The following is a 24145-nucleotide window of genomic DNA, read 5'->3' as shown; positions in this document are numbered from 1 at the left end:
AGTATCCTTCTGGTGCTGCCACCCGTGGGTGCCCCGCCCGCCTTCTTGAGTCTCTACCGTACTCTTTACCAGTTAGATTGCGTTAAAGCTTATTCTTCTCTCTCCGAGGTTACAAGGCTCCTCTCTCGCTATTGTTCAGTTGTTCATTCCAGGTGATTTCTCCACAATTTATTTGTAATTCCAGGTTGGTCCTGGGAGGAGGTCAGTGTGACTTCCACTCACTCCTCCGCCATCTTGATTCTCCTAGATTTTTCTGTTTAGATGACATCACACACACAGGTGTAGGCAAAAGTAAGTTTACAGTTGTCCATATGTCACAAGACATGCTGATTATTACGATAGCTTTATCAACTCAAAAGAATATGTCACTCATAACTGTAAACCTACTTTTGCCCATGCCTGTATTTTCCAGTTAATGTGTATTGCTTTTTGTAATGGAAAAAAACAATATGGATATTTACACTTTGAAAAATTAAACAATTTTCAGTGGCAAAAACTCTTAAAAAGCAGCTGCGGAGGGGGTTTTGTTGTTTTACTATCAATCAGATTAAATAGGCTAGGAAAGCTTAACATCCATTAGAAAACAGAGAGAGAAGTGCTCTAGTAGAACCAGGCCATCTGGATAAGACATGTGGAATGGGGCTGTGAATTGTTAGCATGGATTTTCAGCATCTACCATGAACCTCCCTCCCCAAATTTACACTATCTGAAAACTTGGCTATGCCTTCTTCATCTTCCTGTCTCCACACACAGTGAGAGGTAAATATTCACTAAATAATGGGAGACTGAGCGGAGAGGACTGAGCAAGTGGGTCAGTAAGGGAGAAAAAGTGTAAGTGAGCCGTGAGCAAATAATGTTACTTCCAGAGACCTTAAAACTTATCCTAGTAAAATCTCAAGAGAGGAAAAACTATGAAATACAAGGGTGAAAAAATACCCTCTGGCATTTACCCAAGTATCTTTCTTTTGCCATCCTTCAGATTTTCTTAGCCAGATTCAATTTTTAAGTTTTATCAGACCTTTTATTTTGTGCCTCTGTTGCACATTTCAATCCACCTGCCTTCACATCCACATCCGTAGAGATTTCCTCTGTGATCCTTCTACCCTGCCCTTTGTTCTGATTACTGTGTCACCATGTTGATTCTCACAGACTCCAGTTAGGGCCCTGCCCTTCCACCTTGAACTCCGCCCTGCATTTGCTTCCCAGAACTTTTTCTTTTCCACTGAAAGCATGGAGTAATGTCCTAATTACATTTTGAACTTGCCGTTTTGAGCTTGCAATTTCCATATTCATGTCCCTCAGTGGTACCACAGCATCTCTTCTGGGCCATAGGTACAATAAATAAGTGTCCGTGAAAATCCAGTACTGATGCTCAGAGAACCAATGGCAGGTGGTCCATGGTTGTGAGCTCTTGACCCCATGGGTCACAGTAGGAATGTGGTGAATGTCCTACACCCTCTTCACAGAAAAGTGTCCACACTGGAAAAATTGTGGAGATAGTTCCAGGAAATGCACAAGCTGTCCAAAGCCCGTTTGTGCCCCCAAAGATTATGCATCCCTGCATTACTGGATCTGATGCTCTATTTTAGGATAGATAAAAGGAAATAAGTTCACTGGAAACTAAAGTGCGACTAAGTAAATGAAAGCACATTTCTAGATTCTATTCCTGGAGAGGAAGAAGCACAGCAAACTAAAGATAAGCCACATTGGTGTGTTACATTTATTAGTGTGATGTTAGAATCAGAAGGGACAGTTTGTCAATACAGCTGTTGGTATGTAGATATATACAGATATATAGCCAAGCAAATTGTACACTGTGTACTTGCGTGGCTCAAAAACACTTGTGGCCAAGTCATTTAGGGTTAGGGCTGTGTGTGTGAATGTGCGCACATGTGAGTGTGTGTTTTAAACAGCCTCACAGAACTTAACTTTTAAAATATGTATGTAAAAGAAAATAAAGGATTTCATCTCTACATTTATCTTTTATATCTGTTATATATTTATATATTTGTTTTACATAGACAGATATTGTTAAATATATTGTTATATCTTTGTTCCTTTTGGTATTATGGATATTAACCTTTTCATATCGCTGGTCCCTTTTCAGGGTGGACAAGCTTCATTTATACCATCTCTGGGAATGTGTATATTGGTAAGTGATGTATACATTGCTTTGGGTTCAACTGCAATATAATTTAAACTACTGAAGGGGAGGAAAGGTAAGATGAACCTTGTCATATAATTGAATACAACACCATATTCTTTGTATGATGACAATGCAATGACCATACCATCTAGCTTGTCATCCTAGCTCCCCAGGGCCCACTGAGGAACTTCCAACTGACAATAGCATCTGTGTCTCTTAGCCTGAGGCATTCTCTGAAACCTGGGAAGGCTGCTCTGCCCCAGTCAGTGCTGGGTAATTAACATCCCTGGATGCTACCTCACCCCTCAGGTAGGATTAACTCTGAGGCCTGTGTGTGAGGCCTTTCCCCAGAGCTTCCTGTGGGATTCTGTTCAAGTGGCCCACAGTGACTGTGTGCTTGATACCACACCCTTCATTGTCTGCCTTCCCTTTCCTAACTTTCTTGGACTGGTGTTTCCTAGGACTACCTCCCAAATAAACTCCTTCCATTCAAATATGCATGTAAGGCTATGCTTCTGAGAAAACCTAAGATAAGAGAACCAGTCTCCCCTCTCCCCTTTCCTGACCCTCATGGACAGTGATGGGTGGTGTTGATGGTGGGGTGGGGCGCAGAGCATCTGACCGCTCCAAGGTACAGGCCAAGGATCCCATTTCGGAGACCCTCTTGAGTTGGGTGCTTTCCACCCCACTCCGGCAGGCGAGCTTCTCAACAGTGAACTTCCTGAGGCCCCAAAATGGCCACCTCCTTGGACAATACACTTCCAGCCCTAGCTTACTGATAACATCTGCTCAGGGCTTGAAGACTGCACCCAGAGCCATTGAAGCCATTCTTTTTATCTCCTCCACAAAGGGTGTTCAACTGCCTGCAACATTTTTTTTTTTTTTTGGAAAATCATGGTAATACAAATCCATGGATTTTGATTAAAAATGGGCTTAGCTCCTCTTTCAGTAATAGCATTTCGATAAATGGGTCAAAAGCAAAATTCATTTATTTTAGCATTTGAGAAAACGTGAAAAAAATGTAGTAGTATCACAGGCCCATGTGCACACACATTCAACTCTATTAATCATCCGGAAGAGATGAAGCATCATTTGTGTTTATGATTTTTTGAAAATCTTGAATATCATGTAGTTCTTTATAAAAATGGAGAGTACAAACCATTCTTTTTTGGAGGTAGCACCCCTGACTTATGATTTTGAGAGAAACAAAATAATCTGCACAAATGGAAAGCAATAAATAAAGCACATGATTCCTAGGGTGGTAAGGACACCAGAAACATTTGTGTAGAATGAGAAAAAGCAGGGACAGCAAACTTTCTGTAGAAGGCCAAATAGCAAATATTTTCATCATTGTGGGCCATACAGTTTCAGATGCCACAATGTATTCCTGCCTTTGTAGCATAAAAGCAGCCACAAGTAATACAGGAATAGTTGTGGTGGCTGTTCCAATAAAACTGTATTTATGGCCACTGAGTTGTGAATTTCACATATTTTTCATGTGTTATTACTACTGAACTAAAAGGGTTCATTTGCCTGCATACATCAAAGCCCAATAAAATGAGAACAGGAGTTTGCAGCAAAGAAAGTAAAGGTTTATTTAAGCAAATGGTGCCGAGTCTGGAGGCACAGGTGAGCTAACATCTGGCTCCCCGATGACTTCTAGGGGATGGGTTATCGGGGGAGGGTCACTAATCAGGGTGGAATACGGGAGTTAGGGTCGTGGTCTGTACTGACTGGCCGGTGCTAGCGTAGGGGTAGCTGATCAGTGCGCCTGGACCTGATGCCAGCCATGGAGTCACTCTGTCTGCTCTGCCAAGGCTGTGGTCGGTGGGGTTGTTCTGCTTTTCTGGGCCTGGAGCTGAAACATGGCTGAGGCCTAGATGTTGTCTCCAGTTTGACCAAAACTCTCTCTGTGGTCAGCAGACCTGAGGAGGCTTTGTTCCTAAGAGGATTTGATGCGGGCCAGAACCTCCTTGTCCTGACAGCTTAGTGATGACAGGGGTGGACATGCTAGGGAGGTGGCAGGCAGGTGCGTCAGGGAGCGGGGTGAAGCCAGTCTGAATCAAAAGGAAAGAAAGGAGAAAAAGGTCATATTGAAGAAATGAAGTTTCTACGCAGTTACATCATCAAATGCTACTCTTGGTATTTTCCAGCCATTTAAAAATGTAAAAACCTTTCTTTGCTAGTGGGCGCTACAAAAGTTACATTTGATTTTCGCTTTAAATGTTGCTGTAAGGATAACACATTAACAAATAATTCAAAACCTATTTTAATCAATAGTTATAGCCTTGTTTTCTGACAGACCTTTAGTCCAAGAATTTACAGGTAAAAAGCTTGACAGTTCACGGAGGAAGAATGACTTACACATCTATTTGTCTGTAGGTGAGGCATATTTTCCTGAGTCATCTCTGCTCACTGGCCTGGTCCACCCTTGTGACCATGAGCCATAAGTCAAAACATCTGGCAGGAAATGGGGTCACAGTCTGTAGCATGGGAGTGAACTTGCATCTGTCCACAGTAAACTGGACCTTGGAGAGAATCCAGTTCGCAAAACTGGCCTCTTGGGTCTCTGCTTTAGCCAATGAGTGACTGGCCAGATGACTTCATTTGAATATTATCTCCTTCCTTTCCTTCTACCCACCCTCTAATAGAGATGCTAATGAGAAAAACAAAAGGGCAAGAACAAATCACCAAAGAAAAAGAACTGACAAAGCAGAAATAGCTATTGAATATATACTGATTTATAAAATCTATAGAAAGGAACCAGGAAATGCTTTCTGACTTGACTGCCTCAGTTTTATCTTTCCTACGAAAACCAGGATGGCACCTGCCAGCCAAGGATGGTAGGAGCTGATAAGCAAGTAATTATCCTTTTCAAAATATCAAGCACCTCCATTCTGTTAAATAGATATTATAAATATATATACTTTGTGTAATGGGCCAAAATAAATAGACAACACTTTGCACTCAGAAAATAATCTGAGGGGATTCCATAAAATGGAAATTTAGGAAGGCTATTAAAAATATTAATTGATGCAAGAAATGAGTAAAAGATGAACATCAGTAGATTTAGTTTGAGTATAGATAGGTGGAGTTTTGAACAGTAGAAAATGGTGGATATTAACTAGCTGTCTAAGTTACTCCAACATTTTAAACTTCAAGGTGGGTATGGTGAAGCCATGTAATTGCCTTCTAATGACACCCTGAAAAAGAGCAGAAGTTAACAGAAGTAAGATGAGTAAACTTAATACATTTTTATTTTAAAAAGTATGCATTTGAGATGTCTTATGCTTTTCTGCTATCTTCTTAATTTTTGATACATTGTTTTTTTTTCAAGCCTCCTAAACTGACTGTAAAATAGTAGCTTTAAAAATTGAGCAGGAGAGAGAGATCTCTTTGACATAATCTTTTACTGAGGCACCCAGTCCTTTGACCAGCCCTCAGTGGAAATCTCTGCAGTATGTGATTTTAAAAATCCAAAAAAAGTAAAAACTATGGTCGAAAAAACAATAGATCCCAAAGATACTAGCACTGAACCCCTTCCTTGTAGCTGCGATGAAAATAGCATTGCACATTAACACGAAGATCAAAAGGTAGAAAAATTTAGATCCTGTATCTCTGAAGCTCGGCACAGTGTATCAGCCTGGATGCCAGTCCTGAAAAGGACCATTATCAAGTATACTGTTGGGACTAGAAAATATATTTAGAAATCTAAAAATATTTGTCTGTGGTTATTGTACTGACAGCTAACTGGCTTATACGGGTAGCAAATGTTACAAACATATTTAAATAAGTAATTATTTGTCCTTAGTCATGCTCAATTCTTTGCTTCTGGTTCTGGGTAGCATTAAGAAGTTTGACACAGCTCCTGGGTCTCCATAAAGGTGAGGAAACATGCTAGAAGCCCTCTGAATTGACCTCCACTTACCCAAAATGAACTGGACTCACTCGTGTGCTTCATTCTATGGTGAATACCTTGAGTTAGGGTGACTGAACGCCCAGAATGGTCAGCTTCCCTGGCTACATGTCCATTGCTACTCCCTCCAGCCAAATCCAGGTTAACTCAGTAGTTATGATTGCTCTCAAATCTGTTTATGCCAGTTGCACCAATAATTGCAATTATGCAATTTAATTAAGCATGTTTAATTAATATGTTAATTAATGAAGTAGTGTGAAAAGGGTTCTTTTAGGACAACTAAGTCAAATGCTTTGCAAACATGAATTGCTAAAGAAAAGCCTTGAATTAATATGGGAGAGATGACTGTAAAAGATTGGGGAAAACCGGAATAATCAAGGAGGATTTCAGTGACTCATTGTGTGTATACTTTATAAGGAAAAATGGTGCTTCAATCTAATCAGTAGACCTAACTTGGCTTTATTTCTAAAAATTGCCAAATGAAGGCACACTTACACTTTAATTTAAAGTAAATGTTAAGGCAGTCTGTCCTTTCCAGTTAATGATTTTGATTGAATTAGATAAGAAAGCTGCAACTGTATGTATAAAATTGATGATATCAAAATCTGTGATGTTACTACCAGAGCATGTGGAATAGAGTAAATGGAACAGGCGTTCTTATGAAGGGAAGAAAAAGGACAAGGCAAACTGGCATGTGGGGAAAATCTGCACAGCAAACAGTCACCCACTGTCGATGTAGCACTAATTTTAAAATATGTTTTAAAGTATTTTGCCTTTTATTACTGTTTAGACAAACAAAAATATTTTAATTTAATTGTTTTCAGTTAAATTTTTCTTAACTGCACTATTAGATTTAATATTCTTGGCAAAGCTTCCCAATGGAAACTATTTATTATCTGATTTGGCTCTATTTATAATTGAAAATAGTCAAAAACAGTAAAATATATTTTCTTTGAGACTTATTTTGGGCTCAGGAGATAACCAGATGGGTGAAATAACATAGAAATGACATGAAGATAGAATCAGTCTTTGCTTTCTGTGATGCTGTCTTAAATGTTTCATAAAAGAATACAGCAGCTAAGGTATACTTCAAATAATTAACCTGGAAACCCAACTCCAGTATCTGTAAGAAAGGCCTCCTTTGGGAGGGAGCATTTCAAATGGGCTCTTCAGAATCAACACTATTCTTCCTCTCCTAGATCAGCAAGGACAGTAAAACAGAAATGGAATTTCACGTAAAGTTAGCATGAGAGTTCTTAGGAAAACATGAACCCTTTGTTTCTAAATAAAGATTTCCTTACAGACCAGCAAACACAATAATCAGGCAAGTCCCTGATAAGGGGTGCAGAGGAATCACAACCCAGCAATCTTTTTGAGAGCTGTCTCTTTCATACACTCCATTAAAATATAGTGAAGGGGGTGTATAAATTATTTGGGTCTATGTATCATGAACCATCCTTCATGATAAAATTAGAGGCCAGGAGTAGACCATGTAAGTAATGGGTGTTATAGCTGAATTAATTGAAGGTAAAGGCATGGTTCGTTGCTCACAACAAATCACAGTAAAGCACGCTTAATAAAATTCTGCTCCATATCACAGTTAAAAATATTACCCAACTTTAAATGAGATTATTCTTAGATTCCAGGAACTTTCTTTTGTTGCCAAATCCTTGCATGAGTGGAAAATCAAAAGCTCCATCATTCACTTCTATGGCATTTGTTGACCTAAATCTTGGATGGAAAAGAAAGCTGTAGTGGTGTACGGGGGCTGGCTCCTGCCAGCTTACAGAAGCTGGTTGTGCACCTCTTCTCTGACCTCAGATCGGTAGCTTGAAATTAGCCACAGTAGGAGCACTTACACCACAGAAACTGGAACACACTACAGATAAGTTTTGTTCTCCCCCTTGTCTTCAAAAGCTAGTTTGAAACATTAACTGGCATATCCCTGCCTCTGGGACAGAGCTTCCTAATCTTTTTTTATGCCATGGACCCTTTTGACATTTGCCGAGGCCCCACCTCTGAACAATGTATTTTTTTTTAACTCAACGAAATCATTCAAATATTAAAAGAACAAATTTGTCATATAGTTATATGTGTGCTTGTCTAGTGGCATTTGGAATAATATGATCCAGCAGCCAGTCTACTCTGGATTCTGAGTAGTGACTATGATGAACTGTATTTTGAGATATCTGTATCACTATAATGTGATATGAAAACATCTGTGATTTCTACTGGAGACAAAGGCATTGGTCTAGCTAATACTACTGTGCTTTGTTGGCTACATTTATACCTGAAGGAAAGGTCACATTTCAGTTAGGTGTTAGTGAAAATAAAAATGTAATTTATCTTCCATCCAAGTTTGTGATTTCTCTGAATTCTGTCCACAGACCCCTTGAGAACACATTGACTCCAGGTTAAGAACTCCTGCCCTGTTAGAACCCTATTTCATGTTGTGAGCATCAGAATGAACCCTGTTGTTTCATATAGGTTATCTCCAAAGTGGAGGATTTCTCTAGAAAATATAACTATATTTGGACTCTAAGCAATATTCAAAAAATCCACAAATTATGTTCCTGCTCATTTAATGACTCCTCAAGCTATTGTCTTTTTTCAATAAACACTTCATTATTGATTATTACTGTCCTGCAGATATAGCCCCCTAGACATCTTTATGGGCTTCTCACCCTCCTTAGAATCTTCCCTCTGCTGTCTATTCACATGACTGTCCTATTCTGCTTTGGCTCCTCCATTCTCTAGCTTCCTCTTGAAGAACCACTGTTGTAATCTTCAGGTCACTACATTATTCTGCTTTTAGTGAGAATCATATTAGACTCTTTTCTCTGCCACTGTTGCCAAGTCCTTTAGATTCTTTCTTAACTCTACCTCTCAAATAATTCCCTGTGTTTGTGTCTACTCTCTCAGTTCAGACTGTAATTAATTTTCACTTAGACTATTACAAAAACTCCTAATAGGTCATCATAACTTGAGTTTTACCCCCTACAGTTTATTTTATGCTCTGATCCCAGAGGTATTTCTCCAAGGCACAGATTCTCTCTCTGTCTGTCTGTCTGTCTGTCTGTCTCTCTCTCTCTCTCTCTCTCTCTCTCTCTCACACACACACACACACACACACACTTTTATCAAAGGCCCTCCATTTTATATGTATAAATATGACCCTCAAGTCTCACCTTGACCTACTTTTCCATCTACTTTTTTCCCCATATACTTTTCCATCATTCTTCCCCAAAGAATGTTCTAGCAATTATAGAAGATTCACCATCCCCCCAGAGATGCTCTATACATTCCCAGCACCTCACCTTTGTACAGTCTGTCCTCTTGACTAGAACGCCCTTCATCCTAGCTTTGCCTTTTGTAGATCTCTCTAAGCCTGTAGAGCTCCGTTCAAGTCTTAACTCATCCACAACAAATTACTGAATTAGCCCCTACAGTGTCTGTTGTTTCATTAAACTTTGCTTATTACTTTATTGTTGCCTTTAAGACAGAATTTCACCAGTTTTATTTCATCTTTGAGTCTCAGTATAGGAGGAATGGAAATGTATCCATCTTGAAGATCTCCCCACAGCATTTAGCAGTAGGACTTGTTCATAGTTAACTAGCTCTCTAACTTATATTTCAGCCATATCATTCCCTGACTATTTTGTTAATGTTATTTAGTTTATTCCAATGAGATTTTGAATTATTTGTATGTAAGGAATCTGCTTTGCATTTCTTTGTATTTTCTCAGTACTAGCAATTATAGGTGCTCAATAAATACTTGTTGAAATGAATGAATGATAGCATTTACTCATTTTCCTAAATATGCTTAATTATTGTGAGGTTTATAATTTACTCAAGGAAATATTCTTCTTATCATGTAATGTTAAGGGCTTTATTTATTAGTTGAACTACTAGGCATGACATTAAAGGTGTAAGTGGAAACACAATGCATGATTCATCTCCCTCTTCTTTTCTACATTGGAAACCAGCAAGTCTCAGACTTTAATAATTGTACATAGAATCAACCAGGAAATATAAGATGATTCCTAAGTATGTTATTTCTGAATTAAGTGAATATTATGGTGCTATGTATTTCACCAAATTTGTAACCATATGATAAATATACTGTGATGAGTATTACATTTAGTGGGTCACCTTTTTTTGTAGGGCCTGATGACGCACAACAAAAAATAGAACCACATCACACAGCAGTGCTGGGGGAAGGTGACAGTGTCCAGGTGGAGAACAAGGTAAATATTAAAACTCTTTGACTTTTCTTAACTTGTTTCTACTAGTTTCCAGGAAAATGCCTGAATCTCCAGTATAGCAGGAAATTTTTCTCTTCCATGGGTAAAGAAACTATGCCACAAATTTATCAACCCCTTTCCTTAACTTGTTATTTCTATTAGTGTATTTTAAAGTTTTATCAATTCTGATTTCTCATCTTCAGGAATCATCTATGTCCATATTGTTTACGCCTAGAAATTCGAATCTGGAGGCAACACATTTTCCTTGTCTCTTAACTTTCTTTTTTTTTTAATTTTTTTAATAGAGCATTTAAAGATTTTTATTTATTTATTTTTAGAGACGGGAAAAGAAGGAGAGAAACATCAATGTGTGGTTGCATTTCACATGTCCCCTACTGGGGACCTGGCCTGCAACCCAGGCATGTGCCCTACACTGGGAATGAAACCAACAACCTTTTGGTTCGTAGTCCGGTGCTCAGTCCTCTGAGCCACACCAGCCAGAGCTCTTAACTTTCTTTATACAACTGGTTTATTTTTAGCATAAGTGAAAATGGATCAGCCCTCTAGGAATATAAATATTGATGTGCACATGTAATCACAGAGAACCCTTTGGAAGTTGTCCCCATTTTTAAACTGAGAGGAACATATGATGTATTTCATAGTTCTTTTGTGTTAAAGCACTCTCATATTTTAGGAGTCTTAGGAGTTTTTTTCCCCAGGTTACCAAGCTTCTTCCCTGTCTATTTCATTCCTTTGGGTGATTCACTCACCCACGATCTTGTGAGCCTGTGAAGCCAATCTGACTGCTTTACATCATTCTAATAAAGAGGATTGAAGATACAATTTTGCAAAAGATCCTGAAGGATAAATTTTGAAAAATAGGGATAAAAACTATTTCAGTGCAGTGACTGGTGAAGAGGGAGTCTGACCGACTTCTGGTCCTCTGACCCTGGCATTGTAGAATGCAATGGATTTGAGGAATTATTCCATCTTACCCCACTTTCCTGGCAGCTCACCTACTGCTGCCTTAATCACCTGTAACACCACCATGAACTGTCAAGTAAATAGAAGAAAAACTCATGAGCACCAGATGAAATGCATATCTCAGCATCTTTGCTCTCTATTATTAATTTGAACTGTATGAAACTGCCACTTTTGACCTACAAAAAAATGACAATTTTATTTATTTCAATCCAATACAGGAAAGAGGCATGGAAACTACACACAGGCCAGACCGTACTGATAGTACATTAGTTTGTAACACTATCTGGTTTAACTTGATAACCTCAGTTCTTCCTATAATATAGCAGAGGGCACATTGCTAATGTAAAGAATTTGAAAGCTAAAATGGAACACCAGAAAGAAGTGCTGAGGGGAGCCAGAAAGACAGGGGGTAGTGGGATAGAAAAGAATTGGCTGAAACCATCAATTTATTGATAAGCAGCGCTCCTGACTCTGGGGGCATCATTCTGTTATGTGCACTTCTGTAATTATTGCTGTGTATATATATAGTCTGAGCTATCAAGACATTAGAAAGATTTCTTTGAAAAATTTTATTTTTTGAAAAAATTAACATTTATATGGACATGTGTTGCTTATATTCATGAAGAGTAGAAAGCTCCCTTAGATCACAATGGAGATGAGACTGTGAAGATGTGAATTTGGCTTTACAACTTGTTAGCTGTGTGACTATGGACACATTTCTCAACCTCTCTTGAACATCAGTTTCTCTCTCTGCAAAATTGAAATAATGACACCAATTGCATGGGAGACTTAGAAAGAACATGTGTAATTATATATGTTAAGAGTCTAATCCAGATCTAGCACTGGGGTCAGTAAATTATGTCCACTAGGCCAAATTCAAATCCATTTTTTATAAATTAATTTTTCTGGACTGCAGCCACACCCATTCATTGCTATTTCCTATGGATGCTTTCACACCACAATGGTAGAGTTGAGTGGTTGCGAGAGCAACTGGATAGCCCACAAAGTCTAAAATATTTACTTGCTGGCTCTTTATGAGGAAAATATTGCTAATCCTTGGTCTAGTACAGAGTGGGTGCCCAAGAATGGTAGCTGGAAAGTTCACTGATCTAAATACCTAACTTAATGAATAGTCATGCCAGATACATGTTATTTAATGAGGAGTTGTACCTTCGCCCTAAGGTTTAGGGCACATAACAGTTTCTACAGCAAGAAAAAGGCCCTAAAGGACCTTGGATTCACTCAGGCTCCAGGCCAAGGTTATCTTCACATGGAACTAGACTTAGTCTGAGCATTAGATAAAGAAGGAAGATGTGACTTTCTAGTTCTCCCCCAATCCTATTTGTATTGACTTGTGGTTAAGAATGAGGAGTTGATACACTTACTCCCTGGATTCCTTCTAGCACTCAGAGGGCGGGTTGTCTTTTGTGCTCATTATCCTGAAGTCTTCCATGGCAGGTAGCAATTGCAGGGGGGCCTTGGTTTATGCTGGATTTAAGAGTCTTTAAGCCAGACCCTTTGACTTCTTAGGGGAAGCACAAACCCCAACAATGGTGTCCAAATGGCTTAATTTTTTCAAAGTTCTTAAAGATTGGGATCAACCCAGGCTACCCCGGATATTTAACCCTGGTCTTTACTGGTCACCCTGGAACAGCTTCTGTTTCAAGAGCTAAGGCTCCCTGTGCTGCTTTGGCCCACAGTTGGTACTCTGGTTGCCAAGATGGCTCCATGATCAAGGGCACATGGATTTGATATGAAAGGCTCCACTCACCTTCAGCCCTGTGTTTATACTAGTGTCCTATTGAGAAGGTCTTAACCCTCATGGATTTGCAAATCCATGTAGTGTGTCAAGGTAGACAGTCAGTTTCTCATGGGATGCCATCAAAACCATACGTGAAAGTAATGACACTTTTTAACTGGCACCATTCATGGGGAATTCATTAAATTAATACAGATGAACATTTTATTAAAATAAAGTTGAGAAGACAAAACTAAAACAAAATACACTATTAGAGATAGAGTGAACTGTTTTGCTTATTTATGTGTAAAAATTCATAACAAGCCATAAATTTTTAAAAACTGATAATAGTTCATTGTTTTGCTTTCAAATTGACCTAAAAATTTTAAACAATGAACTCTAGTAAGAACAGTTGCATACAATTAAGTCATGCTACAAGTCAGTTTCTTTCTGGTAATTTTTTTCAGCTAATATATCACTATAATAAATGTTTTTGAAGCAAAAGCATGCTCTTACATTCATTCCCAGAGTCTAATCAATCAAACAGGCTATGAGTACATACTTATAGTCTAGAAGTTATCATCACCTTAAGTGAATCATAGAGCCTTCATCTGGACTTTGATCATTTATTGTTGATATCAGTGGAACCCAAGACATCTTGGCAATAAGATTTATGGAATCACAAGAGCAATTTGTAAAAATAAATTATTAAGTAAACACAGAAGGGCCTAACTCCGACCTAGGAACTCTGAAAATGTGCACCAAAGTAAAAAACAAAATAAAAAGGTGTAAAATAAAAGACATGGTTGGGCCCCAAAAGATCAGGATTTTTAGTTGGAAGTTAGGTACATGAAGCAGTAAGTGGGCCTCTGTTACCTTTGTAGGGGTTTTCCATCATATCCCGAAAGGGCATCTACTTAGATTGACCCAGGGACTCATGTCTTAAACAGGTCTTTCATTTTCTGCTTTTGCATGATGTCCATTATTTGACACAGTACATAAGGTCACTCACCATAGACAAGGATTTTTCAGGATAACACCAATTGGAATTTTCAGCTCCATCAGCACTCTACTGAATATTCAGAAAAATTATCAGCTTTCACTAAAGAAGGCTAGTTAAGGAAAGAGAAATTATGCATTTAAGAAAGAAGAAAAAGACACAAAACATCTGGTTTAGGTTAGAGCAGAAGGGGCCACTCAGAGGTTAATTTTGTGGAAAAGTCATTAAAAGAAGCTTGGACCATCCTTCAGATTTCTGAAATGGGAAACCAAACCCCTGAATTCCTCAACACCCAGCAGCTGAATCATTTTTCATCAGACCAAATGCAAGTGTCCTTCTATTGTCCGAATTACAAATGGAAAGTCATCGTTTGATTTGAGTAATATCAAAAGGAGTAAAACTTTAATTTTTAAAACATTATTACTCCAAAATGTATAAACTGTAGGACAAGTTTGTTACTCACAAAAGATACGTCTTCTGAATTAAAAAACTTATAGTCTTAGAAGTCAGCACATCCATGACAGAGAAGGCTAGCCTCTCCTGCCTCCTCCTCTCAAGACCCTCAATCCTCTTCTCTTCCTCCAGACCCTAAAACCCAAGTGCTTCTCCCCTCCATAAAACACCTTCAAAACACTAGTCAATGACATCTTCTTTCAGATTAAATTATAAATGATGCAGTACCAATGTTCAGAACTATTTTTCTAAAGATACTTTTCTTTCAAATGTCTATTAATTCACACTAAATTTTTATCACTCCAAAGTCCTTAGCGAATAAACATTTTTTTGATAACTGTGCTTTTTTTTAAGTAGAATTTTTGACATTTAAATATGACATTGAAAAAAAGAAATAATTTCAGATAGAAACCTGCCCCTTTCCTGTGGGTTGAGATCTCACTTATTCATAACCTTGGGACATCAGCATGTATATTAATTATTGTTGTGAGCTATAAAGTATGATGTAAGTATACCTAGACTAATTTTTAAGCTTCTGTGCCTGTTTTATATAGTTTTTTTCATTTCCATCACTAATGTTAAGCTATCTGTCTTCTTGTATTGCTCTCCAGAAATGCCTTCCTGTCTTCTAGCTTTGAATCTCTTAGAGATCTGATAACCACAAAGCCTAATCATTAGCATTGGGTATAAAGCAACAATAAATAGGAATTGAGTGAGGGTCTGCGCTAAAGTTAAAGCACTAATCTTTATGTATGCAGTTTATGACATCTATTTTTAAAATTTAAATTAGCAGAAGTCTTTGTAGGCTCATTCTTTGATTTTCAACTGAGGTCACATTAGCATATTTTGACAGCAAATTGGGCTATGGATAGGTAAGGGTGATGATGTATGAATAAATGCAGGTCTAGAAATACTTAAACATATTTTGTAAACATGAAGAAATGATGAAGTCATTCAGTGGGTAGATGTACTAAATAACACCACTCTGGAATTGTAGGGAGTAAATTAAGACTTTTGCAGAAAACATTCTACCCTAAATTCCCTTTTAATTTTTTTTTAAGTTGGAGGCAGAAGAATAAGTAAATTTTAGTCCTGTAATATACAACATTTTTTAACTGCATGGAAAATTAAAGAATTTATTATTCATTTGTATTAGATCCAGTAATAACTCTTCTGCTACTAATAACATTATAATAATTTCTAATTAAAGAGATTAGTGAAAGCATATAAATATAATATATAACATTTTATTACATATTTAGATATATGCTATACTATTAGAATACGGCTGAAGTTTTTAAAAGTTTTTAAAGGCTTTCTAAAAAGTACGTAATCATCACGGCTTTACTTATTGTTTTATTCTAAATTAGATAAACCTAAGAGATGCCTCAAAAGTAATACATAATGTTCAATTATTTATTAGTGAGTAGCAAACTACCCTAGAAACTAGTGGCTTAAAACATTTATTATTTTCATAAGTGAGGGGGTGTGTGTGTGTGTGTGTGTGTGTGTGTGTGTGTGTGTGTCTTTCTTCTGTGGGTTTCTCTGGATTTACTGGGTCAGAGGATGTGAGCGGTAGTGGGGTTTGGAGTCACACTGTGAAAGTGCTCTCTGGAAGGATTCCTGTACCAATTTAAAACAACACAAATGATACATAAAAGTGTATTTTTGTCTGCATCCACACTAACACTAGATATTATAATTAATGTTTTTTAGTTTCAGGGGAAGATCTAATCTTTTTAAACATTTTATTTATTGAGTTTTAGAGAGAAAGAGGGAGGGAGAAAAAAAATCACCGTGAGAAAGAAACATCAATCAGTTGCCTGCTGTATGTGCCCTGACCGGGAATCAAACCCGCAACCTTTTGGTGTATGCGGTGATGCTCCAACCAACTGAGCCAGCCATCCAGGGCCCACAACTTTTTATCCACCTGTCTATTGATGGGCATATGGGTTACTTCCATGGCTTGGCTATTGTAAATAATGCTGTAAGGAACACAGGGCTGCATATATTCTCTCGAATTATTGTTTTGGGTTTGTTTGGATAAATACCCAGAAGTGGATGGAATTGCTGAGTCATAAGGCAATTCCACTTTTAGTATTTAGAGGAACCTGCATGCTGTTTTCCATAGTGGCTGCACCAGTCTGCTTTTCCTACCAACAGTGCGAGAGGGTTTTCTTTTCACCACATGCTCACCAACATTTATTTGTTGGTTTATTGATGATAGCCATTCTGACTGGTATGAGGTGACATCTTATTGTGTTTTTAATTTGCATTTTTCTGATGATTAGTGATGTTGAGCATCTTTTCATATGTCTATTGGCCATTTGTATGTCATCTTTGGAGAAGTGTCTATTCAGGTCCTCTGCCCAATTTTTAATTGGATTGGAGTTCTGGGGTGAGGGGTTTGGTGTTGATTTGTTTGAGTTCTTTGTAAATTTTGGATACTAATCCCTTATCAGATATATCATTGCCAAATATGTTCTCCCATTCAGTAGGCTCTCTTTTTGTTTTGTTGATGGTTTTCTTTTCTGTGCAAATAACTATATATGGTGCCAGGTAGGTTCTTGAAATAATAAGGGGAACACTTTGTAAAGTCTATGATTGTCTAACCACCAAGCTATACACCTAAAACTAATACAAAATAATACTGAATGCATACTCTAATTGAAAAAAACACTTAAACTTAATTAAAAAAATACAGTTGACTTGTGCCTACAGTTACCTTCATTGCCTTAACACAGTTCTCAGATCACCTCATTCTACTCCTTGTGCTCATGTTTTCAGGTTCTCTGCTACAGTAATTGTTTTCAATGGGCACAAAGAGGACTTATTTCTGTCTCAATTGACCTGCTTTGGAATACTCCCACTTTAAAGCCGAATTCCATCTGGTTGGGGAGCAACTGGAAGACTTGAGTAGTTACCAGGAAGTAGTGCTTTAAAATGGAATCTTAGATGAACATTTAGTACCTAAATATGAGGTCTGCCAGTTCTTCCTCTGTAAAGGTCTAACCTAAAATAAAGAGGTGTATGGTGTTGAAAAAAAAATTATATTAGTGGCAAATTACAAATCCTATAATCACATGGTCAATTCATAGCAAGATTTCTCACACAGTTTGTCTTAAAGATGTTTCCAGTTAAGAAAAATCTTAATTTAAATTCTTTATTTTATTTGAGAAAATTAATATTTTTGTGGTCTGGACTGATGTTCTAAATGCTACTAAACATGTTAGGGAATAAGTGTTTTCATATTGAGTGCTGCAGAGAAAATATTTTGGGAATTTATATTCAGAATTAGGAACTTTGTCCATTTGGCCAAAATGTCAACTTCAAATTATTCCTAATTTGACATTCAAAAATAAGCATGTTAATATGCAGATCATATATTAATGTACACTTGAAACCTATATGGCCCTATAACCAATGTCACCACAATAAATTCAATTAAAAAATAAGCATGTTTATTGTTTAATGTTTTCTTCTTTTTTTACTTTTTTAAATAAACCTATACCTTATTTTATTTACATGCAATTTTTAAAAAATTTTTATTGTTCAAATACATTTGCCTCCATTTTCCCACCACCACTTTCCTCTGCCCCACCCACTCCCACCTCCCTCCCTCAATCCTTCCGCACTTTGGCTTTTGTCCATGGGTCCTTCATACATGTTCCTTGATTTGACCTTTCCCCTTCCTTTCCCCATTACCCCCCTCCCTCCTTCCCTCATGCCACTGTCGGTTTCTTTTTTCTTTCAATGTTGCTGGTTATATTTTCCTTGCTTGTCTGTTTTGTTGATTAGGTTCCACTTATAGGTGAGATCATATGATATTTGCCTTTCCCCACCTGGCTTATTTCGCTTAGCATAATGCTCTGCAGTTCCATCCAAGCAGTCATGAAGGGTAGTAGCTCTTTCTTTCTTTCTTTCTGCTGTGTAGTATTCCATTGTGTAAATGTACCATAGTTTTTTGATCCACTCATTTACTGATGAGCACTTAGGTTGCTTCCAGCACTTGGTTATTGTCAATTGTGCTGCTATGAACGTTGGTGTGCATAGGTTCTTTAGAGTTGGTGTTTTGAGATTCTTAGGATATGATCCCAGCAGTGGAATCTCTGGGTCAAAAGGCAGCTCCATATTTAGCTTTTTGAGGAAATTCCAAACTGTCTTCCACAGTGGTTGTACCAGTCTGCATTCCCACCAACAGTGCACTAGGGTTCCCTTTTCTCTACAACCTTGCCAGCACCCATTGTTTGTTGATTTATTTATGATGGCCATTCTAACCAGTATGAAGTGGTATCTCATTGTGGTTTTAATTTGCATTTCTCTAATGGTTAGTGATGATGAGCATCCTTTCATATGTCTCTGGGCCCTGTTTATGTCCTCCTTGGAGAAGTGTCTGTTCTGATGCTTTCTTCTTTGACTTTAGGATCCTGAGAGAAGCCACTTTGTCCTAATTGCTGGGGAGCCATTAGGAGAACCAGTTGTCCAATGTGGTAAGCCCAAAAGATATGTCCATTGAATCATTTTTTTGTTTTGTTTGTTTTTAACTTTTAAAAATCCAGACATTTAACTTACTCTTTTACCCATTCATGTTTAAAGACAGCCACAACCATCTATTAACTATTTCGGAATGAATTAGCTAAGGCCTTTGTTTCTGTTATCATGGAGTGTCCTTAGTTATGTGTTCACAAACTAAGCACAGGATGTCATAGATTGTTGGAATAGGAAATGTCCTTAAGTAGTCATGTCCCTTTTATAAATGAGAAATGAAATCTCAACATTTTATTTATTTACTTAACAGATCCTTGAGCAGCATTTACTGTTTACTAGGATTTGTTGAATGCTTTCCAAATATTAATACTTTTAATCTTCAGAACAACCTTATGAGGTGGCTACTTTCATCCCTGTTTTCCAGATGAGGAAGTGGAGGTGCAAAAAGGTTCATTGGCTTGCCCATGGCCATGTAGTTGGATTCACACTCAGGCGGTCTGGTTTCCAACCACCCCACCCTTTTGCCTTATGCAATGCCAGTTGCCCCTCGCTCTGCCCTGAGGCTTCTCTGATGGGACATGATAGTTGACAATGGAGCTAGGATTCAAACACTAACTCTTGACCCCATATTTTATGCTCTTTCCACTATACCAGGGTTCCACATCATGAGAGATTAAACTCACATGACTTTTATTAATATCGCTTGTGTGGGAGTTTAAAGATTTAATTAGAGAAGAGATGAAAACTGTAGTTTGAAAGAGGATTAATGGGATTTTCAACAATTATCAATTTTCTTGTTTATAACCCTTTTAGTTGATCAATTAAAAATATATTTCCTGGTGGATGTAATGTATAGCATGGCAATGATAGTTAATAATACTGTATTGCATATTTGAAAGTGGCTGACAGAGTAGAGCTTAAAAGTTCTTATCACAAGAAAAAATCTATAACTATGTATAATATGTAATGCATGTTAATTAGACAACTTATTGATGTGATCATTTTATAATATCTACATATATCAAATCATGTTGGCCACCTAAAGCTAATATGTATGCCTGTTATACCTCAATTTTTTTAAAGATTTTAATTATTTATTTTTAGAGAGAGGGAAAGGGAGGGAGAAAGAGAGGGAGAGAAACATCAATGTGTGGTTGCCTCTCATGTGCCCCCTACTGGGGACCTGGCTTGCAACCCAGGCATATGCCCTGACTGGGAATCGATCCAGTGACCCTTTGCTTTGTAGTCCAGCACTCCACTGAGCCACACCAGCCAGGGCTCAATTTTTTTAAATCAATAAATTTGGAATATAAGAGCAAAAAAAATTATAAAGGAACATGAGAAAAAGGAAAAAACCCCAAACTTCCTTTCTGGTTTCAGTGTTCTTCTTCTTGAGGATTTGAGGAGATGAGCTTCCTCAACCTGGCTTTGGAGGGCTTTAAGCTTCCAATACTTCCCTTGTTTCCCAGAGTGGGGTCTGCGGACCAGCAGCATCAGCATCACTCAAGACATAGAAGTGCAGAGTTTCAGACATTACTCCTGACCTCTCAATGAGAATATACATTTTTCAGGAGATTCCTGGTGATTTACATGCACACTATAAATTGAGAAGCACAGCAGAATACCCCAGAAAAGTGTCAAAATGGAAACCCAGAAGTGCACCATTTTTAAAGAAAGATAATTGGGGATGGGAGAAGTGTTCCACAAATCCAAACTATAGCAAAATTATGATGTGCAGGAAATCAGTCCATGGCTCAATACCTGCTGTTTTCTGAGTTCTACTCCCTTTCCTCCGCATGTCATTTGAAAAGTTGGCTTCTTCAAGGTGCCCTCTTGGATTTATTATTTATTCTACATATGAGGGCTCTCTCATTTTTTCCTACCTGATATCATCTAAATCTCCATTTCCAGATGAAAAAAAAAATGTTAAAGATTTTATTTATTTATTTTTAGAGAAAGAGAAGGAGAGAAACATCGATGTAAAAGAGAAACATGGATTGGTTGCCTTTTGTACATTCCCTGACCAGGGACCAAGCCCACAACCTGTGCATGTACCCTGACTGGGAATTGAACTGGTGACCTTTTGCTTTGTGAGATGATACTCCAACCAGCTGAGCCACACTGGCTAGGGCTCCAGATGAAATTTCTCTAATGAGCCCCAGATCCATGTTTCCAACAATGTACTAAGCACCTCTGGCAGGAAGCCATTTTATTGTGTCCAGCACCTTCATGTCAAAATACCTAGAACTGAACTTCTTGCTCTACCCACAGTCTCCTATGTCCTGTATCTCAGTTACCCTTAGCACTTCCACCATTAGCCAGCCTCACGGTTGAGACATCATCTCTATCCTGATGCCAAAATCTTCTTCAAAAACTGCAAATCAGATCACATTATTCAACTCTTAGGTGACTCCTAGTCACTTGCAGCATTATGTCCAAACTTCTTCCAGTAGATGGAATCCAAAACCAAGAGAGATCTAGCCTCTCCTACATGTAAGATCCCCCCACTCCCATCCCTCCTTCCAGAACTGTGCCTCCATCCTTAGTTCCTCCAGCATGCTAATCATGAAAATGCCTTTCCTCCTTGTATGCTTGTTCAAAAATCACTTCCTTTGTGAATCCTTTTCTGGACCCTTCCTTCCCTTTCTATACTTATTCCATCGATTTTACTTACTTTCATCATTCAGTGCGTCACACTGTTATAACTTGTTTTCATATCTGTCTGTGTGATAGGTGTGACGGGGTTCCTTGGGGGATGGAGCCTGTCATTTGTTTCTAGCTCCTAACACAATGTTTGTCCTTTATAGGTACTCAATAAATACTTGAAAGATAGGTAATTGAATGAATGAATGAATGAATCTAGATTCTTTCTGCCTGTTTCTCTGTACGGCCATCCTATTCCCTGCAACATCCCAAAAGACCTCAGTATCATCAAAGCATATTATCCTGTGTCTTCCTTCTCAAGTATTAAACTAAAGTGAGTGTCAAAGCCCCAATATGCTAATGGTGGTTAAGAAGGTCAAGTGTGTTATTCCCTCTCTCAAATGTGTCCAGCCTATAGCCTGTGGGCCGCATGTGGCCCAGGATGGCTATGAATGGGGTCCAACACAAAATTGTAAATTTACTTAAAACATTTTTTGTTTTTTGCTTGGCAGTTTTTGTTAGTGTTTGGGTATTTAATGTGTGGCCCAGTGACAACTCTTCTTCCAGTGTGGCCCAGACACATCAAAAGGTTGGACACCCCTGCAAGTAATACAGTTCTATTTTAATTTGAGTCTCTCTGTGAAAGCCCTTTAGATGAGGAACATTCATAAAAGGAATGCCAGGAACCTCTGCAGGATAGTAGAAGAAATATACTGAATGGACAAATCTGTCATCTGCTTTCAAGACACTGCCAATGCCATAGAGGAACTGGCCTTGTTTATCCAACAGATCTTGGGGGTGATACAGTCCAAGACAGTGTCCCTTTGCTCCTTTAACATGAGAAGGAAACGGAAGAGATAGACACTACTGACTTCTGCACTCTTAGCAAAACCTGAATTCAAACCTGGAATTAGACAAAGGAACCAGCAAACTCTGACCCTTGTGACAAATCAGCCCACTGCATGTTTTTGTAAAGAAAGCTTTATTGGCACACAGCCATACCCATTTATTTTTTTATTGTCTGTGGCTCCTTTTGCACTTCAACAAAAGAGTTGAGTAGTTGGGACAGACTGATGGATTGCAAAATATATATATGATCTAAAATATATACTATCTGGCCATTTACAGAAAAAGTTAGCCAGCCCCTAGAGAGTCCAAAATATGATGCTTTTTTGACTTGGAATTTTTGTAATCTTTTGTTTATTGTCAACAAACTTACTAATTTTCAAAAATGACTGTCCCATCATGTAAGTATGCAGTCTCATATACTGTGTAGACACCAAATTAGGATGAGATTTGCCAGTTCTTGGTACCAGATTGGTTCAATTCTTGATATCAACTAGTGCTATAAAACTAACACTACAGTAAATCTTAAAAGTTCTCACCACAGGGGGGAAAATGGGTATTAACTACACTTAGTGTGGTGATCATGTTACAGTATATACTAATCTAAATTCATTATGCTTACACCTGAAACTAATATCATGTTGCATGTCAGTTATAGCTCCAAAATGTAAGGAAGGAAGAAAACCTCAACAACTACAAAATAGGTGTAATAGAACCAGACCTAGGAAGGTTTTGTTATAGAGACTGCCATTGCTGATGACAGCCTGCAATGGATGAATGCGATGTAATTGCCTTTGCTTATCTGGAGTTTGGTTTTTATAATCAAACACAATCCTAGTCAAGAAACTTGTATTGCCGTCTTTGGGGATTGGACACTGCAAGTAACCTTTTCCTGTTCCGTTATGCCTGGATTTGTTTCATGTTAAAAACTACAGAAACACATACCATTTCTAGTGGTAGACGAAAATGTTATCATTGCTCAGAACTTTCTGAATGTCTCTTTCTGCCTTAGGTCCATTTGTGATGAACACTAATGAAGAGATTTCTCAGGCCATTCTTGACTTCAGAAATGCGAAAAATGGGTTTGAAAAAGCCAAAACCTGGAAATCAAAGATTGGAAACTAGTGAAGAGCACAAGGGCAGGTCTCGATGCTTTCTAGAATTTTGCCATTTGTGGCATCCATTCAGTCAATGCATTCAATTTCCAAAGCTGACTTAGCTGGTGCTTCTGAAGAATTCCACACTACAGTGATAGTATGGTTTTTATATTGATGCACATGAGATATTTCCCGGCACATGCCAATAAACCTAATCCTTTAAAAATCAGCGTTCTTCATTTTGACCCATGTTACTATGCTTCTGTTGAAAAAACCATTTTATGTATGTTTACTTTTCGTGTGTGTGTGTGTGTGTGTGGATACTTTGTTATTTTTGTGCATGTGTGAGATTTTAAAGCATATTTGATTACTTCTGTGTGTCACCAGCAATTGATACGTGAGCATCTGAGACCCCTTCCTGAACACTGCAATTTCGATACACAGTCATGCCTGTGTGCAAGGGTTTCACGTTACAAGTTATCAGCATTAAAATAATAGCAGTCTTGAGTGTTTGACTCGGTTTTTAAAACGTCTCTGCTATTGGTAGGGATGTGACAGGATTACAGCCAAGACTTCCCTGCATTTTCTGC

The 24145-nt window shown here is 38.0% G+C and overlaps 1 protein-coding gene across 1 annotated transcript in view; it reads left to right on the top strand.

Annotated features, from left to right (window-relative positions):
• PIR (pirin) overlaps positions 1 to 24005 on the top strand; it is an 86502-nt gene extending 62497 nt beyond the window's left edge. The window contains exons 7-10 of the mRNA XM_054581085.1: positions 2108 to 2152; positions 10227 to 10309; positions 18905 to 18971; positions 23471 to 24005. Coding sequence (XP_054437060.1) covers positions 2108 to 2152; positions 10227 to 10309; positions 18905 to 18971; positions 23471 to 23583 — 308 coding nt within the window. The 3' untranslated portion in view covers positions 23584 to 24005. The remainder of the gene's footprint in view (positions 1 to 2107; positions 2153 to 10226; positions 10310 to 18904; positions 18972 to 23470) is intronic.
• Positions 24006 to 24145: the final 140 nt, after the last annotated feature.

Source organism: Pteronotus mesoamericanus, unplaced genomic scaffold, assembly GCF_021234165.1.
Source record: "Pteronotus mesoamericanus isolate MK-2021 breed Mesoamerican mustached bat unplaced genomic scaffold, CSHL_Meso_final contig_65, whole genome shotgun sequence".
Classification (NCBI taxonomy): domain Eukaryota; kingdom Metazoa; phylum Chordata; class Mammalia; order Chiroptera; family Mormoopidae; genus Pteronotus; species Pteronotus mesoamericanus.
Note: the sequence above shows the minus strand (reverse complement) of the source record. Positions and strands in the feature narration are given on the sequence as shown.